The following is a 21,050-nucleotide window of genomic DNA, read 5'->3' as shown; positions in this document are numbered from 1 at the left end:
GGCTCCAATTACTTACCAGATGCTCCGTTCCCATTCCACCAAGGAACTTTACAGTTACCATAAGACCGATGGCTGCCTTATCTTTCCCTGTGTCTACAGGACAGTGTGAGAGAAAAAAAATCATTAGACCAATGTCATGTTACACTAAGAAAATATTTAACAGGAGCAAATGCCATATTCTGAAGGTACTGTAAGACTATGAGCTCAGTATTGTGTAATTCAAAGAGTATTTGGAGTATGAACACACAGGAAGTCAGGGGGCTTCAGATGAGCTTGTTTATTGAGGCTATGTACAATAGCGCTTCATCACATGATCCACCTCTAGAACTGTGTACAACATCCCTCTTACAAAACAAATCTCAAAAGCAGAACGCCATAACACGACGTGAATCGTGGGGTTAGAGATAAACAGCGTATGCATGGGATTAGAGAGCACCGATTTACAACAGCTGCAGCAGTAGTAATGGAAGTAGCAAGACACAGACCAAAAATAGTTTTTGTTTACTCTCCTCATGAGCTCAATTCCAGCCCAGGGTCCCCCAAGTTACCTAACTGACCCTTAAACTACGCCAGATACGGTTTGCGTCGGAGAGAAACAACGAGAAACTGAAAAGGAGAGATTGCAAACTGAAGAATCCCTTCCTGATTATCACATTTGTCTTCATTTCCTACAAAAATATGAATATACAACAAGTAGCAGCCAAGACAGTATCTAGAAGAGCATCACGTCTATTGCACAGACATTTTTTGCTTTGCTTCCTTTCCCCTTCACACCTTGTATATTGTCCTCCTGTCTGACTCTGATCCCAAAAGGCCTGCTTTTAACCAGCTCTGGTCCTGTGCTGAAGCAATGGCAGCACAGCCACAGAAGTACACTGCGATTTAAATTAGCTCGGTGAGAATAGAATACAAGTCATACTGATCCTATCCAGAGGCTTTCGGCCCCTTGAGAAGAGAACAACGCTCTCCTTTTATGATCTTTACCCTAAAAATCTGTGTTTTCCCCCCGTGCCTACAGTTGTAATGGGTTTGCTTGTGGCCGGTCATGATGACATCACTATATTGGGGTACAACAGTGGTTGCATTTCTGCAGAGCGTTTGTGCTGGATTGTATATACATATAAATAGACATACATTTGTCAGTAATTGAGAACAACTTTCAAAGGCCAAGAACTTCACACAATCACAGCCTAACTGCTCAGAGCATTTATAACATCCTAACTGCTCAGAGCATTTATAACATCCTAACTGCACAGAGCATTTATAACATCCTAACTGCACAGAGCATTTATAACATCCTAACTGCTCAGAGCATTTATAACATCCTAACTGCACAGAGCATTTATAACATCCTAACTGCTCAGAGCATTTATAACATCCTAACTGCACAGAGCATTTATAACATCCTAACTGCACAGAGCATTTATAACATCCTAACTGCACAGAGCATTTATAACATCCTAACTGCTCAGAGCATTTATAACATCCTAACTGCTCAGAGCATTTATAACATCCTAACTGCTCAGAGCATTTATAACATCCTAACTGCACAGAGCATTTATAGCATCCTAACTGCACAGAGCATTTATAACATCCTAACTGCTCAGAGCATTTATAACATCCTAACTGCACAGAGCATTTAAAACATCCTAACTGCTCAGAGCATTTATAACATCCTAACTGCTCAAAGCATTTATAACATCCTAACTGCACAGAGCATTTATAACATCCTAACTGCTCAGAGCATTTATAACATCCTAACTGCACAGAGCATTTATCAATCAGACCCCACACCAGTCACCAAACCAAGTAAATAAAGATATGCAGTAACAGTCAAACATTTGGACACACCTACTCATTCCATGGTTGTTATTTATTTTTACCATTTTCTAAATTCTAGAATAATAGTGAAGACATCAAAACTAAGAAATAACACATATGGAATCATGTAGTAACCAAAAAGAAGTGTTGAACAAATACATTTTATATTTGAGATTGTTCAAAGTAGCCACCCTTTGCCTTGATGACAGCTTCGCACACTCTTGAAACAGTCTTGTAGGAGTTCCCACATATCCTGAGCACTTGTTGGCTGCTTTTCCTTCACGCTGCGGTCCAACTCACCCCAAATCATCTAAATTGGGTTGAGGTCGGGGGATTATTAAGGCCAGGTCAACTGATGAAGCACGCCATCACTCTCCTTCTTGGTAAAATAGGCAGCAAACAGCCTAGAGGTGTGTTGTGTCATTGTCCTGTTGAAAAAAAAATTATAGTCCCACTAAGCGCAAACCAGATGGGATGGCGTATCGCTGCAGAATGCTGTGTTAGCCATGCTGGTTAAGTGTGCCTTGAATTCTAAATAAATCACCGACAGTGTCAACAGCAAAGCACCATCACACCTCCTCCTCCATACTTCACGGTGGGAACCACATATGCGGAGATCATCCGTTCACCTACTCTGCATCTCACAAAGACACGGCGGTTGGAACCAAAAATCTCAAATTTGGACAGATTTCCACCGTTTTAATGTCCATTGCTCGTGTTTCTTGGCCCAAGCAAGTTTCCTTATTATTTGTGTCCTTTAGTAGTGGTTTCTTTGCAGCAATTTGACCATGAAGACCTGATTCACACAGTCTCCTCTGAACAGTTGATGTTGAAATGTGTCTGTTACATTTATTTGGGCTGCAATTTCTGAGGTTGGTAACTCTAATGAACTTATCCTCTGCAGCAGAGGTAACTCTGGGTCTTCTTTTCCTGTGGCAGTCCTCATAAGAGCCAGTTTCATCATAGCGCTTGATGGTTTTTGTGACAGCACTTGAAGAAACTTTCAAAGGTCTTGAATTGTTCCAGATTGACTGACCTTCATGTCTTAAAGTAATGATGGACTGAAGTTTCTCTTTGCTTATTTGAGCTGTTCTTGCCATAATATGGACTTAGCCCAATTTGGTAAAATAATATCTTCTGTATACCACCCCTACCTTGTCACAACACAACTGATTGGCTCAAACGCATTGAGAAGGAAAGAAATTCCACAAATTAACTTTTAACAAGGCACACCTGTTAATTGAAATGCATTCCAGGTGACTACCTCATGAAGCTGGTTGAAAGAATGCCAAGAGTGTCCAAAGCTGTCATCAAGGCAAAGGGTGGCTACTTTGAAGAAACTCAAATATAAAGTATATTTAGATTTGTTTAACAATTTTTTGCTTACTACATGATTCCATATGTGTTCATTCGTCATTTTCATGTCTTCACTATTATTCTACAATGTAGACAATTGTAAAAATAAAGCAAAATCCTGGAATGAGTAGGTGTGTTCAATCTTTTGACTGGTACTGTACATAAAATAAAACAGAGATCCATGTGCTCCTGTAACAACATTCATACTGAGATGAACCATATAATTAAAAACTTTCTGCCACGATTACATAAATACTTTGCAATTGATCAAGAAGAATTTCAAAAGCAAGCATTTCGTCTGAAGTAACATGATTGGATAAAACTACCACCACCATAGTTATGTTTTAGTTCAGGGATATTATATCCATACAAAAAAAAAAAAAACGATTTTGAAGGGGGGCGAGAAAACAAAAGCAGGTGCTTAATCAAATAACTTAAAACATTTTTTAATTATACATTTGAGAAAAATATTATACAACTCTATCCCTCTACCCAAAAAGCTAAGAAAACATTGTAACAGAGAGAGAAATAACATGTACAGTGAATATGCTGGTTAACCAAATGGGTCATAGATGTTTGGCCTATAAATAAACTGAACCAAGGATGACAGGGGACAGACCATCTTCCCCCACAACATTATTGCCCATTTCATTCAATTTTCACGAGCTTGTAGTTTGCAAAAAGTCCAAAAGAAGAGGAAAGTCATAGGTGATTTCTAAAATTGGATTATGCATTAAAATCAAAAGTGCTCACAAAGTGAAGATATGAGTGGCATGAAAAGTACATAATCTGAAACATAAATTTCCATATGGTGGAGGATTTCATTTTTGCTCTGCATTTCCACACTGTTGTCTTCCTGTAGACGCACAACAAGGTGTCCAGTCTAACAAAATATGCTTGTTACTCACAGTAAAACAAATCAAACTAATATGTATTCCCTTCCCCAAATACAATTTGGATAAAACAGAGCTATTTGCTATTTGCATAGCTCCTGCAATGTCAACCACATGTTGATTGCAATCTTCTGCAAAACGGAAAAGCGGTTGCTGTAACTTTTAGTGATAAAATACTGAACTGTAACAAACATTTAAAGTCACATTTTCAAGTGATAGAAAAAAGTTAAGGTGCCCTGTAATGTCAACAAAAGCTAAATTATAGAAGGCAATTTTTATATATGTATGTTTTAAAATGTTTGTGAACCCAAGCATTTACAGATTGCCATGAAACACTGATCCTCAATGCAAATTTCTCCATCTAGCTTTCCAGCTTCCCTTTAAAAGTATAATTTTAGGAAAACTAAACTGCTGTTCTTTGGGACAACAAGAGTGGTCTCCCCAAACAAAGTATGCGTGACCAATTGTTTTACAAATCAACAATTTCACCCTCACTAGACCGCCTCAGCTGATCTTCAGAAGGTAACATTTACCCCACCCCCACAGAAAAAGGTTCAAATAATTTTGCTGTAAGTCTGAAGGCCATCCCTCGTCCTTGTTCTCTCTAGTGGAGCGCCTCCACACAGATCTGCTCCTCTGTGATGTTATCCAGCAGCGGTGCCTCCACTGTGCTACATATGTCACTGTCATAAACCTCTGTCCCCAGTAAGGCCTCCTCCAATACCACCCCCTTGGCCTTGAAGCCATGTGGCTCCGAGGGGGAGGTGCCGGTGCTATCCACATACTCCAGGTCCTCGATGCCTGCCCGGTAGTGAATCACGAGAAGGGTGAGAGCCTGGAGCCTCTCTCCAGACTTGGCCAGGGCGGCCGTGATCAGGGCCTTCCTCCGGGCGTCCCCCGTCTCCCTCTCCTCCAGCATCAGGGCGTTGTTGTGCTCCAGTTCCTGGTCGATCTCCTGCTGCAGCTTGTCTAGCATCAGCTCCAGCTTCTGAGAGCGCTCCTCAGTGGGCAGGCCCCGGTAAAGGTCGCGGCCGATCTCCTTCACTGCGATAAATACACTGTCGTCAAGTCCTCCCTCCCGCCGTACAAGCTTGGTGCTGCCGCCGGCTGCATGCTTGGAGGGGCTGGCCCCGGCGTAGGTTTCTGTATCGCTGCTCTCGTTGTCAGAGATGTCGGGGATGTGCACCACATCTGGCACATCAGCCGCTTGCTCTGCCAGCCGGCTCTTGGGCACCTGGCGCAGATTGAGCAGACGGGAGCCGGTGTTGATGATGTGGCGGCTGAGGCCCGTAGTGGCGCGGTTGATGGTGGATTTGGCCTCCGGGTCGGCACTGCGTCGGTCGGTGGCGGCCACGCAGAAAGGGTGCTCGGCCAGGCACTTCTCTTGGCACTTCTTGTGGCAGACATAGGAACAGATCATGCACTGGGAGGCGGCCTTGGTCCACACCTTCTTCTTGCAGTACTCGCACCAGGTGGGGTTCTGGAACTGGGTGTCCTGAAAGTTGTGGCGCACCTCCACCAGCTGTATGGCACTGTAGGCCAGGTCGTCACGGGGAACAAAGGAAAGCTGTTCCCTCTCCCTCAGCTCCTCATCCGGCATGCTGGCCTTCCTTTCACCCTCCATCAGCCCACCACACGTCTCTGACTCTCCATCAGCCAGGTAGCTGAAGTTGAGTGTGACGTCTCCGTAGCAGAGCTTCTCGTTGAAGCCCTTGTGGGTGCTGAGGCTGCGCAGGGCGGTGCGGCTAACGCTGGCCCTGGGCTCTGGGGCTTCCAGTCTGAAAGTGCTCTGGTACTCAGACGAGGACGTGGACAGACACTCCAGGGCTACATGCTCCAGTGTCAAGCTGACGTGGCCCAGACACAGCAGGCTGCCCAGCTTGAAGGGGTCTTTGCACCACAGGGCCGTGTTAAGGTACTTATGGTTGCTCTCCACCGCTAACACCACAGAACCATTGCCCCAATGGGCCGTCCGGTTGCGGAACATGATCTCTGAGGACTCCCACATTGAGTGGTCCTCCATGATGTCTCGGGTAATGATGGAGCTCTCAGACACCTTGTCTTTGGCCAGGTCCTGCTTGCTGGGAGCGGAGGGGGCCCCTGGTGGCTCTTCGCAGGGCTCGGGTGGTTTGACCGCTGGCTTTGGTTCGGGCTGTTTCACAGGTGTCGTCACAGCACTGCCTTTGTCACCATTGCTTCCAGTGGAGTGTGTAGGAGTCTTTTCTGGAGTTTTCTCAGCCGCGGCGGTAGCTTCGCTCCCCTCCAGCAGACTTTGTGTTTCAGAAGAGGCTGACGTTAATTTAATGTGGGGTCTAGGGGGCACCAGCGGGCGAGTGGGTGGGGGTGGAGGGGGGACAGTGGGGCGCTGTGGCCCCTCTCCTGGCTCGACACTCTTGTGTGGTGAGTGCTTTGGTGTGGGTGGAGGTCTGACTGGTGACTGAAGCCCTGCCAAGTTCAGTTTGCGGTTGAGGATGGGCGATATGCTGCCAAGGGGTTTGGAGGCTAGATTGGCCATAGTCCTTTTGGGGCTTTGGTTTACTGACAGGAAATCCTCCTTGGCCTCGGCGCTGCTGCTAAGCAGGCTAGACTTGGGGTCTGAAATCAACTCTTCAAACTCAGAGTCCATGTCTTTGCTGTCGGATTTGTCGGCGAGGGCCGTGATGGGTGCCGGGTCCTCCTCATAGCCCCCCGGCGGGAGGATGAACCCGGGCTCGTCCAGCTGGCCCAGCCCCTCCTGGAGGGCTCCCAGGCCAATGGTGGTGCCCTGGTGACGCACAGGCCTCTCGTACAGGACCAGCACCCTGTCCCCTGCCTGCTTCAGCAGTTTGGGCACTTGGACAGAGGATGTCACTTTGACACCTGAACAGAGATAGAGAACATGTTAGACTCATATTGAGATAGACAGTACAACTGAACAACATACATCCAGTATTACTGTATGCTGCTGTTCTTAAGTCACTTCAAACATCCTCAGGGTTGCCAGATCATGCCACAGTCAGGTTTACTTATGCTGCATGGCCTTAGTGTCTTACCGCCGATGGCGATGAGTCGATCGCCCCTCTGTAGGTCTGCCAGGGCAGCAGGAGAGTTTGGAGTGACTGTCTCGATGCTGACATGGACCGCATCACCCTCACAGTCGGGGATGTGCCTGAATGTCATACCCACACTGCCAAAGGGCCCTTTGATCACCTCCGCCTGAAACACACAGAGAGAAACAAACACACTTAGCACTTTCAACTTAGGATCACTTTAAAGCTAGAATCCTGAAGTGAAAACAATAACAAAGTGTTCTCCCATCCCTGTTTTTCTAAGAAATGTAACCACTCTCAAATGTATAGATAGAGCTATGGATGCATAGACTGACCATCCATGATATAAAAGGTATACTTTTAACCATGTTTTGAGGCTATACAGTGTTTGTAACTAAGCTCATAAGTTATATTCTTCAAGAATGAATGGGTATATAGAATAATGTGTAAGTCCAAAAATGGATGTAGCAACTAAGGATTCTAGCTTTAAGCTTGCTATGGATATCAGGACATTGAAGAAAATACAGTAAACCAAAGTATCACAGAACAGTTAACACCCTTACAACATACAAATATTCAACAATATTAGTATTCAACAAATGAAGAAGTTTACAATTGGCTCATTCATCCCCCTCCTCTCCCCTGTAACTATTCCCCAGGTCGTTGCTGCAAATGAGAACGTGTTCTCAGTCAACTTACCTGGTAAAATAACGGTAAATAAAAAATAAATACATTTCTAGACAGTAAGTAAACACTTGACTTCTTGTGAAGTCCTCTATTTATAGCAGTCGACTATAAACATCTCATATGTTGCCTGAGTACAATATTTTATTTTGAAACGTTAATAAATACATGCTGTGTTAATTTTGGCAGGGTTACCTGTCTACAATACCCACTGTAGTGTGCGTAGGTCTCAAGCCCATAGTTAGTCAATAGCGCTAACTGGCTACTAATGTTAGCTAGCCAGATATCAATTCTCCATGGCTATCTACCTTGGATAAAATTGGTTTTAGGTCATTTTTGCCTGTTATACTATCTGGTTAGCTACATTATTACGATTCACATTTAGCTAGCTGATAGTTATGATGTAAAATGTTTGCTTTGTGTACATCTTGTTTCGTCTCTGTTGTCATTGTCCTAGCTAAAAGGAAGGTTCAGTGAATGGGTAAGTTCATAGTAAGTCAATAGGGCTAACTGGCTAGCCACAAATAATTGTTAGCTAGCTACCCATGAAGAATTGACATCTACTTTACCTTGCATAACATTAGTTTTAGGTCATTTTTGCCTGTTTAACTAGCTTTAACAATTCACATACAGTGCATTCAAAAAGTATTCAGACCCCTTGATTTTTTCCACAATCATTCTAAAATGAAGAGAGAAAAAACCCAATCTACAGTACACACAATACCCCATAATGACATAGCAAAAACAGGTTTAAACATTTTTGCAAATGTATTCAAAATAAACTGAAATATCACATTTACATAAGTATTCAGAACCATTAAATCAATACTTTGTTGAAGCACCTTTGGCAGCGATTACAGCCTCGAGTCTTCTTGGGTATGATGCTACAAGCTTGGCACACCTGTATTTGGTGAGTTTCTCCCATTCTTCTCTGCAGATCCTCTCAAGCTCTGTCAGGTTGGATGGGGAGTGTGGCTTGGGGTTGTTGTCCAGTTGGAAGGAGAATCTTTGCCCCAGTCGGAGGTCCTGAGCGCTATGGAGCAGGTTTTCATCAAGGATCTCTGTACTTTGCTCCGTTCATCTTTCCCTCGATCCTGACTAGTCTCCAAGTCCCTGCCGCTGAAAAACATCCCCATAGCATAATGCTGCCACCACCATGCTTCACCGTAGTGATGGTGCAAGGTTTCCTTGGCATTCAGGCCAAAGAGTTCAATCTTGGTTTCATCAGACCAGAGAATCAAGTTTCTCATGGACAGAGTTGCTTCAATATATCCACAGAATTTTCCTTAATCACGATGCAATCTATTTTGTGAAGTGCACCAGTCCCTCCTGCAGCAAAGCGCCCCCACAACATGATACTGCCACCCATGTGCTTCACGATTGGGATGTGGTTCTTTGGCATGCAAGCATGTGAATGAGAGGTCGAAGGACAATGGCAAGAATCGTGTAAGCTAACAGGCGGGCCCCAAACAGGCAAATACCGGTGCAGTACAACAGTGGTATGCAGAACGGCATCTCGGACTGACGAGTTGTGCGTTCCTTGTCACTGATGGGCTATTGCAGCAGACGACCACACCGGGTTCCACTCTGATCTGCTAAAAACAAGAAGAAGCGGCTCCAGTGGGCACGCGATCACCAACACTGGACAATTGAGGACTGGAAAAACGTTGCCTGGTCTGACGAATCCCGGTTCCTGTTGAGTCATGCTGATGGCAGAGTCAGCATGAGTCCATGGGCCCATCCTGCCTGGTGTCAATGGTACAGACTGGTGGCGGTGGTGTAATGGTGTGGGGATTGAGCAATGTTTCCATGCTTGGAAGAAAATGAAATACAACGGCACAACCAGAAAAATCGTTGCTTTTTTTTATAGACCGAGATGGAGGTGCTGGCGTCAGAGGTTGCGTAAAACCAAAAGGTTTTACTTGGCTCGCACGGTTGTGGCTATGACAAGTAAAAATAAAAGCATAGCTACAAATAGAGGACATTAGGACAATTCAAGTTGGTTTAGCAATGGCAAATATACTTCAAATGAGTAGGCAACACTCACCAGTAAGCCATCTATCCTCAACCGCTCAGGCCAACATTGCTGTTCTGCAGAATGGATGAGTTGTGCGTTCCACCTGGCCACCACATTCAGCAGCGTCTTTTGCGCATCACATAATGTGCGGGTGATGGGTTAAGTGAGTGGAAGCCTTTTCTGTTCACATAGTTGAACTTGTTTTGGGAGGGTGCTTTTATGGCGATGTGGGTGCCGTCTATTGCTCCATTCGTATTTGGGAACCTACTGATGGCAAAGAAACCCCTCAACTTTAACCTGTTGTGAGATGGTGTATGGAAATTGTATGCAACTGTTCGTTTTGCTAATGATCACATCCAAAACATAGTCTGTCAAGGGCTGTGAGATGCCGATAAACTCCTGCCAAAAACCCTAGGGTGGAGAGCACTTGGATGTGCACCGGAGTGGCAAGCGCTTGCCTTTCTAAAGAAGGTCTTAAATCCTTACAAAAATCCTATAACATTGGTTTGGGGAAACTATGTCTGATGATCCCATTTGTACTTAATGCTAAAAAGTCCCACCTGTCTCTAAAAACGTGCTCTCTGCGAAATACAGCTTGTGCCGTGCCAAATCTTCCAACAGAGCAAGATCGACCAGCTCTCAGTCCATTTCCCATTTCCTTTTATAGTATTTCAACAATGGCTTCCCTTTCACACGTACCTCTTAACTTAACAAATAACTGTACTTTATATGGATTATTATTGTAACAAATGCACTGTCAAGATATGTTGCATGACTTCACAATAAAAATGGAAAAATTATCAAATTATTACTATTTTATCCATTCACTAGGCTACGCTTGACCAGCAGTTCCCGTATTCTACCAATTGACACTGTGCGTACGCATGGTCATGGATGTAAATGTACGCACACTCTCAAGCAAACGTTCATATTGATAAATCTCACACTTTGAGTGGAAATGATCCCCCGCATTGTTTACGCACAGATTTGTGCCTACGGATGATTGGTAAAATGAGGCTCCTGGAGTTTACCAGCTGCCTCAATCACTGTCACGGCGCACTGAGAACAAGTCACGTATCCACCATTCACCGGTTGTGACGTCGGGGCAACCTGCTTTGTCTCCCTGGCCCAATGCAACATGACAGCGTGTGTCGCTAAAGTGCAGTGTGTCTAACATAGGAGTCCCCCCCCCCCCCTATTGTATGCAGATCCTCAGAACACCATGTCATCATGGGAAAATTCCAACTATCAACATTGTGCACACACCAACACAAACAATAGAATTGTGGAGGAAGTTGATGAAGTCGGTCAGATCTTGAATGAATGAGAGTTCAAATGTGATGAGAGGTTGATGGTTGAGGGAGAAGAGGGGAGAAGGGAGGAGGGGTTCCCGGTCTGGGAAACAGAGACGAACAACTGTAATTTCCCAGCTGTCATTTGTCATAATTCTCAAGGAGGGCACTGATCAAGTTAGGGGCGGGGATGGAAAAAGCAAATGATCTATATGAGCTGGGGGGGGGGGGGGGGGGGGGGGGGGGGGGGGTTGATTCACTTGAAGCTGACGGATGATTTCAAACCTGCGATGGGAACCTTTTGGATATAAAAAGAGAGATGTGGCTACATGTGGTTATATCACAATGTAACACTGTAGGCAAGAACAAATCATAATGGTTTATATTTCAAATAAAAGTTTCAGGTATCATCATAAAAAGTAAAATGGTAACTTGTGCTTATCTTTTTTTACATACATTTGACTATTTTACTGTTGGAAATCAAATGATTGTGCAATCATAAAGAATTGCGTATTATCCTGACTATGTTCACACGTGTTGCAGATGGTTTAAAAATACTTACAGTACACCAGAAAAGTAAAAACACAGTTGAGGTGTAAGCCATGAAAATAGCCTGTAGGCCTCGTCACAGTGGGAGTCAACTGACAGAATGTTTTCATTTATTCATTTATAAAAATAACAGAAAACAGTCAATGCTTTATTGTCACATACACCATATAGGTGCAGCGAAATGTGTTGTTTTACAGGGTCAGCTAAATTAGGGTTAAGTGCCTTGCTCAAGGGCACAGACAAAATAACATATTGTCGACTCGGGTTTTCAAACCAGTGACCTTTCGGTTACTGGCCCAACGATCTAACCGCTAGGCTACCTGCCGCCATTATATGGTGTGGACAGCAGTTTTTAAGTTAGTCCTATAACCTGTTTATAAATCCTATGGACCCAGGAACCTGCCTTTTCATTTGAGACTTTCCTAATTCATTTAATGCAGGTCTCTGCCTCACGGCTTAACCTGATCTGGCCACGTTGCTCCCCGTTCCTAGAATGCCCTAACGACATTTAAAAAGGCAACAGGTGTTTGTGGGGAAACTAGGAGAACAGCAAAGCTAACAGTAGATGTAAAGACAACAAACTGTGCACAAGAGCCTTTAAATCATCAAAATTGTGCGCAAGTCAATGATGAAGACCACTGTGTATCTAAGGATTAAATGTCAGGAGTTGTGAAAATGTATTTGGCTAAGGTGCATGTAAACTTCCGACTTCAACTGTGTGTGTGTGTGTGTATGTGTGTGTGTATATACACATACACACACTTTCTTACACAAATACTGTTTTTTTTTTTAGTGTCAAACAGAGTTGACAGCATGGTGTTGTCATATTAGAGGAGGAAACTACACTTTGTAGGTAAGTCAAACTATAGGGGCCAATCTTGTCAAAGAAAACATGTTTTCTCCCTTTTCTAAAAGAAGAGGCCAGTGAGATTCAGAAGAGAGTCTGAAACCACACAGACACATACCGCCAGCTCCAAAATGATTGGAACCCTTGATAAAAGACAAGCAAACTCAACTTCAGATATATTTTATGCCAAAATAATTATACTAATACAATTGCTCAGAGAAAGAGATATTGTTTAACAAGTCATATTTACTTTTCTCAAAAAGATAGGGTTCAAAATTATTGACACTTGTTTTAAATACCTTTCAAAACCTTACCTTGCAAACATAATGGCACTGGGCCTTTTTATTAAATGTTTTAGGAGATTGGAGAACACATTGGGTGGGATTTAGACAATTCCTCCATAAGTAATCTTTCCATATTCTTGATATCCTTCGTCTTTGCTTCTGGACTGCCTTCTTCAATTCAAACCACAGGTTTTCAATGGGGTTCAAGTCCGGAGACTGAGATGGCCATTGCAAAATTTTGATTTAGTGGTCAAGCAACCATTTCTTTATGGATTTTGATGTGTGCTTGGGGTTACTGGCTTGCTAGAAGTTTCAGCCTCCTGGCAGCGGTAACCAGGTTTTTGGCTAAGATGTCCTAGTACTGGGTAAAGTTCATGATGGCGTAGACCTTAACAAGGGCCCCAGGACCAGTGGAAGCAAAATAGCCCCATAACATCAAAGCTCCACCACCATATTTTACAGTAGGTATGGGGTCATCTTTCTTTTGAAGCCAAACCCACCACTAGCCCAAGAGCTATATTTTCATGTCATCCAACACATGTAAACGCCTGGAGTATGCTCAACGGCAATGGTACTTGGATTGGAACCTGTGCTGTGGTCAGATTATATGAAAATAGAGTTCTTTGGCCACGTACACCAGTGGTGGAAAGATGCATAAAAAAAGAAAAGACCATACCTAAAAATATGTGGACTTGTTAATCAAAATCTCTTTCTCTGAGTAATTGTATTAGTATAAAATAAAATACATTTAGCATGCAATATAGCTCAGTAATGTTAATTGTATTATTTATTTTTATTCAGCCTTTTTCGTTCATCTATCAGGGGTGCCAATAATGTTGGACCCGAGTGTACATAAAGCAATTCAAGTTCAACATTTAGCTGGGCAGAGTGAATATCAAGGGTGCCGCCTCTATTACTGAGGCTAATATCTTCTTTGTGCCAGGAGCGGAAACGCTGTGTGATCTAAACCGGAGGCTTTCATCTGAGAATGTCTGCCTCTGAAAGCATTGCAATCCACTTCAGTCGCTGGTTATGATGCAAATCACACACAGGGCTGCGACTGACAAAAGACAATTTAACATCAGATCGAATGGTCTGCTATACACTGCTATAGTCCCGAAGCAGATTCAATTGACGGCAAACCGTCAGCTGGACCCTCATGAGTTTCAGCATTCAACCTGAAGAAACACGGATCTCTGAATTAGACAGTCTTAATCCTCACAATTCTAAAAAGCATTAAACAAAACTGTTTTCATGGTACTGCACGAGTCTTTAATGTTCCAGCTTATCAATATTTTGTGATGATGATGCTCGCCGGGTCAAGGAGGGTTAGGCTTAAAGCTCATCAGTTTGCCTTGAATAGGATTTGTAGGAAATCTGTTTATCTGAGGCATATCACCTCTTGAAGGCTCTCAAAAATGAGACACTATACCAAAGAAGAAAGCAGAGATAATACCCTCTGCTTTGACATGCCCTGGCAGCAAGACCCTGAGACAGACATCCTGTGTGTGTCCATGTCACTGTTTTCCCCAAAATCCTAACCCACTCAGAGGAGTCATTGAGTTGCAATTATGGGTAATTTGCAAGGATGAACGCCGACTAAAGGGCAATTACGGAGGAGACGGTAGGAACAGTGGGGAGCGGCGTAGGATTCAGCCAGGCCAATGTCAGGGAGCAGGTAAACAGATGCTGCCGCTCACCAGGGCTGTGGCGTGCAGCGCTCCGCACCACGTCAATTTAAACTGATGCTGTACACGGTCCCTATAGATCAGCACGCCTGGCCCACAGATGGCCTACCTCCCATGAACTAAAAAGAGTCCCCCCACACCAAACACACCTCCCTGAGGAGGAATATTCATTGTTAATGTCCCCTCGAGCTGTGTGTACAACATGGTACCATTGTCTTGAGTGACATGTAATTACACTCATAGGGGTGACGTAACACTAAAAAGCATTACAGTTCGTTGACCAAGTCGTAGGCTGCAGCAAAATAATACAGGGTTGAATACATCTATGCTTGCATCTCTAAGTTACAGCACTTCAAGTATTCACACTGAAAAAATGATCGCCTTGCACTGAGCGGAAATCCTATGTTTTTCAGTAAAGGAAGTGAGGTGAGTCAACACCATTGATGACCAAATACAACACCACTACATCCTTTATTCAGTTACTGTTCACAGGGTCACAAGTAGTGAAAAATCGTAAACATAAAACTGCAGGATGATTCACACAAAAAAACAGTGTCCCCACAAATACAAGTGTATGCTCAGCTAAGCTAACATTGCCGTTGAACAGAATGCACAAAGGCATCAAATTGTGCGCTGCAATTGTAATGACAGGCCGTCTGACAGAGTACATTGGTGAGAAACAAATTACCCATGTGGCAGATGCCAAGCGATTGAGAGGCGGCAGGTAGCCTAGTGGTTAAGCGGTGAAAAATCTGCCGATGTGCCCTTGAGCAAGGCACTTAACCCTAACTAATCGCTTCTGTAAGTCACTCTGGATAAGAGGGTCAGCTAAATTACTAAAATGTCAAATGTAAATGAGCAAATATGCCAAGTTGAGGCACATGGATAGGTGTGTGTGTGATGAGGGACAGTCATTGAAGCCATTGTGCTCGTAAACACAGTAGCCTTGCGTATATACCTGTTGCTCGAGCGACGCCGCTGTTCAATCTACCTCTTCATCCACCCCCTGGGTCATTTGCATGTAAGAGCAGAGTTTTTTTTTGTTGGTGAAGTGCAAATAGCGCCCTCTCCCCTCCCACATGCTGTGTGCACAACACACACACACACACACGGTGGACACTGACAAGAAAGAAAACCCCTAATGAATTTAGAAATAAGACCGCTGTTCTCTCCCAGATGTTCATTTAAAGAGCGTTTGTCCCGGTCTCCTTCAGAGTTATGGTCTAATGTACACCGATGCTTCATTCAACGAACATGAGAAAAACCAGCGCAACCTCTTATAATTCAGCAGTGCTGCTGCTGAAATAAAACAATTTTAGTAGTATTCCTTTCAGCTTGATGTTGGTATCCAAATATTCATATAAAGTATATATATCTACAGTATGCGTCAGCAAACACATTTTTTATTATTTAGAAATTCAAAAAAAGACTGAATATCAACCATGGTGTTGGACAAAAACAGGTCTGAAATTCAACTAATGAAAAACCATGTGTGCCAAACAGTCCTTTTTTAATGGCACTTTTCGTGCTTAAAAGTTGTTTTTAAATGGCTTTTACCCTCAAATTACATTGTTTTATTATTTTATGTGGGTGCTTAATCTCAAGCCCGAGCTGAAGTGACTGAGTAATCTAGTTAACATTGACAGAGAACAGACAGCTCTCGGTCTCTTCTCACTGAGGAGAAAAACAAACAGGAAGCGTAGCAACAGTGAATGGCCTCGATGTAAATAGAACAATTTTCTATCTATCTTTTATCTGTGCTGCCATGAAGAACAAATTAAAGGTTAATATGACTATTTAGCAGGTATCACTGATTAAAATACACATTCGTCTGTAGCCTCATCCTCCGCTTGAGTAGGAATACAGTTGGCCATTATTTTCTTTGATTCATCACAGTATCTATTTAAATCGCACGTTGGATTTTCACTTAAATTGGCCTGTACTGTGAAATGTATTCAATGGTTTGTTGATAATGTGTGTCTGTCTTCTTTGTTATTATGTAGCCTAATGAAATTGTGAAATTCTATGACAGAGCTATTTTAGATAACAGATGTTAAACTTCAGCACTCCCTACATCAACGTCCATGTGTAGACTGACACCATGCTAGATGCCAAAATATAAGCAGCAATATCATGACATTAGGCAGCAAGAGGTGAAAAACTAGAAAGGTTAGCCAAAACATAAAACACATGGTTTCAGTGGTTTTGCACTATTCTGAAAAGATAAAACATGTCAACAATACCAGCCCCTTATTTTCCATTTAATACCCTGTATAGGCCACAGTCATAGCTTAACCAGCTTCATCTATATTTCAGTTTGTACCTCTAAAAGCACGTGTTACACTCGAGAGTGTAACATGTGAGAGTGACCTGAGAGGGCTGGGGCTTCTGCAGAATGGCTGAGCTTGAAGCTCCTCTCGGGCTGGTCCAGGGGGTTGCACGTGAGCAGAGTGTCTGCCGGAAGCTGGTCGGGGCGAACAAATCCTTTTCCCTGTCACTGGGCTGCCCAGTAATCTAATCTAATACCACATGTCAGATCGATTTGTGTATGCTTATAGGGTACAAGTCCCTGCAAGGCATGCAGACAGCTACTGCAGGGGGTCCACGGCCAGACCTCAAAATATATTTAAAAATAAATGTTTATGAATATTATTAAAAACAGATTAAACATATTTTGGCAAAGGGATCTGTGGAATAAGTTGAGGGTGTACTACAGTATTATGGATCTACAATTTCTGTTCTTTCCACAGTACTCCACCAATTATCAATGTTTTCAACTCAATACTTCTTGTTTTCCCCCAAATAAATAAATAAATACATTATATATATATATAAAATAAATCTTCACATAAATACATGCTTTAAAATGGCAAAGTTCTCCTTCTGCCTCATGGAAAAATGTGTCAAATTTCAGGATGTTAGCTTTAAAACTGCATCAACAAAAAGATCTCTGCCACATGACAAAATGTGTAGAATTGCAGGAAATTAGCTTGAAAACTGCAAAATTCTCTCTGATACCAAGAGTAGGGCCTTTAAAATGTTCCTTCCCAGGGCCAGAGACTTGGTTTGTCTGGCCATGCACTGTCAAAGTCATAGTAAAAAACTCTTGAGTATGTTATTTTTTACCTCACTCGAGTTGTGTTCTGATTATGAGGGGGTCCCCGATGAATTAAACATTACAAAAAGCATCCCCGGCCCCCAAAAGTTTGACAACCCCTGCTATATAGAATAGAATGTGTAAGAGCGTGACTGTGTGATTGTTTTTATATGGCTGGTTATGGCTGTCTGGTTTAACAGATTTAATAAAAGGTCTCATAATGGATGTTTTTTCATCAATAATCTCTGTTTTGGATGTGAAGCACTGCAATCTGTTTAACCCCAAAACTTTTAAATTGAAGGAGAAAGCCAATTACATTACTCGTTGGGCATGTTGCAGATGTGCCTGCTAAATCAGGCCTCACACGTAACTGACATAATTATCGTTGCCTGTCATGGTTGCCCTTTTCTCTTTTGTGAAAAGTCAATAACGCTCTAAATCAACTATTCAAATAGCTATTTATTTTACTAAAATGTGTGTCCCTCAGTTTTATGCTATCGGTGTTACCGCCTTGAAAATCACAGATTACAGTACAAAGATATACAAGGACTTTGAGCATTCTCTCCATTGGCGAACTGCTACTGAGGAAGGGGTCTGTCTATATTAAATACAATTATTAGCTAATCACACCCTTTTAGTGTGTCATACATTTCAGGATTCCATTGATCATTTGGTGTATCTAAATTCAGTGTCACTTGGTGGTAGTCAATTTAAATGAAGCATTAGTGGCCTCCATTTCAGAAAATCCTAATTTACCAAAAAAATGTAATTGGTGTTACCATCATTGTTGTTACTACTCCTACAGGTGGCACAATGTTATCATATTTGTAAAATATATTTAAAAAGTCATTAAGTTACTATATTAGTTATTTTTAGAATGGGAAGATGTCCCCAAATACATTTAAATAAGTACAAATCTAGAAAAATTGAGTTGACAAAGCTTGCGGTCCAATTTATGATCGTGTTTGTCATCAAAAGTTATTTGAATTTTAATGTTGCCACTGTGGCTTATTCAAAAGGCTGGGTTCAAAAGCAAGGGGACAAAAGAGTTGTTATGGAGACTGAGGCGAACACAAAAAAGGTACTCATGCCCCGCCCTCCTAATTTGCACTTGCATATACAGCCTCCCCTGTAGGTTCTTCACCCACACGTAGTCCACAGGTCTGTTTATAGCAGGCCCATTGTCCTTCACGCCCAGATAATAATCACTCAGCAGCAGCAGTTTTCCCAAATGGAAATAAAACCACCACAAAGACACGAACAAATGTCCTTCCTCTCATATCAGCAATTTCCTTTCAAACAGCAATGACACACTTTTATTTTCCTTATCACGTTGGCATTTCATTATTTATTCTTGGTCCTTTGAGCTCCAACGTGCAGCTTGTCAATCAGGCAAATGCAGTGATAGCCTGGTCATATCCTTGTCTGAACTTCTCAAGTGGAGGCTCTCTGTGGGATCGCAGGTGCTACTCAGCTCTCTGGGACTTCTCAATGCTGACTTGCCTGATTAACCCCTGGTATTTACTTAGCTTACCTTAGGAGCTGATTGGAGCCCGTAGGTAAACAGCAACACAGTGTATTAGCTTGGTGCAGCCACAGTGTATTAGAACATCCCCTGCCAACCAACCCTTTGTACCCTACCAAAGCAGACATGGAGCCAGTCCCATAGCAACCCCCTCCAGTCTCTCCATTTGTCTCTTAGTACACAGGAAGGCTATCAGAGATTTGGATCAGAGGAAATGCAAACTGCAGCAGAAAAAAATTCTAAGAAAAGAAATGACCGTCAATTTATTTCATACTGAATGAAGTTAAACTGAGGAGAAAAAACATGGCCCTTGTCAGAGGAATATAAGCTGATCATAAAACTAAAAAGTTCTCCTTCAGCTCATCTGAGCAGTTTGCTAACTAATGTGATCTACTGTAGGCTATAGCCTAAGATCCATCGGCGGTGAGTTTATACCGGTACTAATAAAACAAACATTGATTTGCTGTGCCACAGCAAAAATCTATATATTTTTTTCCCAACATCATAGTATTTCTACCAAACGTAGTTTTAATAAAGTTGTGTTAAGCACATCGCTTTTCTTCAGTAAAAATATATGTTTGGGTACAACAACACCTTTCTAAAGGTTATGTAGTTATTTGTGGCACTCAATCCTGCCTGCGCATGAAACACAGAGCATCGCATTTGGTTAATTTCCTCATGGTATTGAGGTTTCTTTCAGAACCTGGGACAATTCTGACACATAGCAGCAAATAACGGGAGGTCATTCACGCTCGAATGAGTGATGCTGTCCAAGGCATCAGATGAAGGCATTCCGAGCCCAAATGACAGGAAGTCAGTAATGTGGTTGTGGCGAGGTCTGTCATGCTCACCCTCCGAGGTGAATCGATTGTAAATTCAATGATGATAACAAACAGCCTACGAGACCTGGTGTCTGTGTCTTTAATCTGTTCCCACCTTGCAGACACACAGCTGTAAACAGAATTATAGTGGGCCATTTATTGGCCACACCTAGGAGGAAGGCGCTGATAAGTGTCACACAATCTGGCAGTCAATTTGTTTGCCATGTAACAGATATTGAGGTTACCGCTGTCTCCAATGGTTAGATCATCAACTATCCCCACTGGGTTAAGAAACAAAAGTATTTTACTGGCTTTTGAGAGCGTTGATGCATGTCAATACGTTTTCCACATTTTCAAACCATTAATATGTGTCAAAGGCATTTTTGACAGGTTACCTACAGTGGTTCGTCCTTTAAAAGTTGCAGCGTACTGCGGCGCAGCTTGCATGGTGCCGCAGAATTCTATGGAACGTTATTTATCATCTTTGAGAAGCATTTGATAGCCTTCAATAGTGGCTGTACTAGAGAATTTAAAACCTTTTTTGTAAGAACATAGTATACGGGACCGATTTTAAGAAATGTTGCTTAATCCATTTGATTCATATTATGGTGTTTCTATTCCAAGAAAAAACAAAAAAACTTGGGGTTTCTGTTAGGATGGAACGGAAAATATGGCGCTGTACAACGTGACGGTCGGGAGTACAGTACTGGGCTATTTAGCGAAAGAATCCCAGTGTCGTGAGGGCATGCGGGAGACCAGGGTTCAATTCCCCGACGGCGAGGAAGGAGTAGGCTGTCCTTGTAAATAAGAATTTGTTCTTAACTGACTTGCCTAGTTAAATAAAGATTACACTGAGAGCATAACATTTTTATACCCTAATTTTCTAATTCTAGTCTAACCAATACCCAAACGGAAATTCAGTGGAAAATAAAAAAGTCATTGATTTATCAAAAACAGTCCCCATGCTTGTCTCCGAGCAGCGCAAAACAGTGCTGAAATAGTTGGATGCTTTTGCTTCTAATTTCAATATGCTCTTCAAATAAATAAGACCTACACCACTTTTAACAGCACATTACTCAACACTAGTGAGACTCATGTCGCCTACGGTAGGCCTACAGTATATCGAAAAATATTACTTCTCTCCGCC

At 42.6% G+C, this 21,050-nt stretch overlaps 1 protein-coding gene across 1 annotated transcript in view; it reads right to left on the bottom strand.

Annotated features, from left to right (window-relative positions):
* Positions 1-262: 262 nt before the first annotated feature.
* Positions 263-21,050, bottom strand: part of LOC129851409 (PDZ domain-containing protein 8-like) — a 66,025-nt gene continuing 45,237 nt past the window's right edge. The window contains exons 4-5 of the mRNA XM_055917924.1: positions 7,103-7,265; positions 263-6,929 (exon numbers count right to left, since the gene is read on the bottom strand). Coding sequence (XP_055773899.1) covers positions 4,675-6,929; positions 7,103-7,265 — 2,418 coding nt within the window. The 3' untranslated portion in view covers positions 263-4,674. The remainder of the gene's footprint in view (positions 6,930-7,102; positions 7,266-21,050) is intronic.

This window comes from Salvelinus fontinalis, chromosome 1 (genome assembly GCF_029448725.1).
Source record: "Salvelinus fontinalis isolate EN_2023a chromosome 1, ASM2944872v1, whole genome shotgun sequence".
Lineage (NCBI taxonomy): Eukaryota > Metazoa > Chordata > Actinopteri > Salmoniformes > Salmonidae > Salvelinus > Salvelinus fontinalis.
Note: the sequence above shows the minus strand (reverse complement) of the source record. Positions and strands in the feature narration are given on the sequence as shown.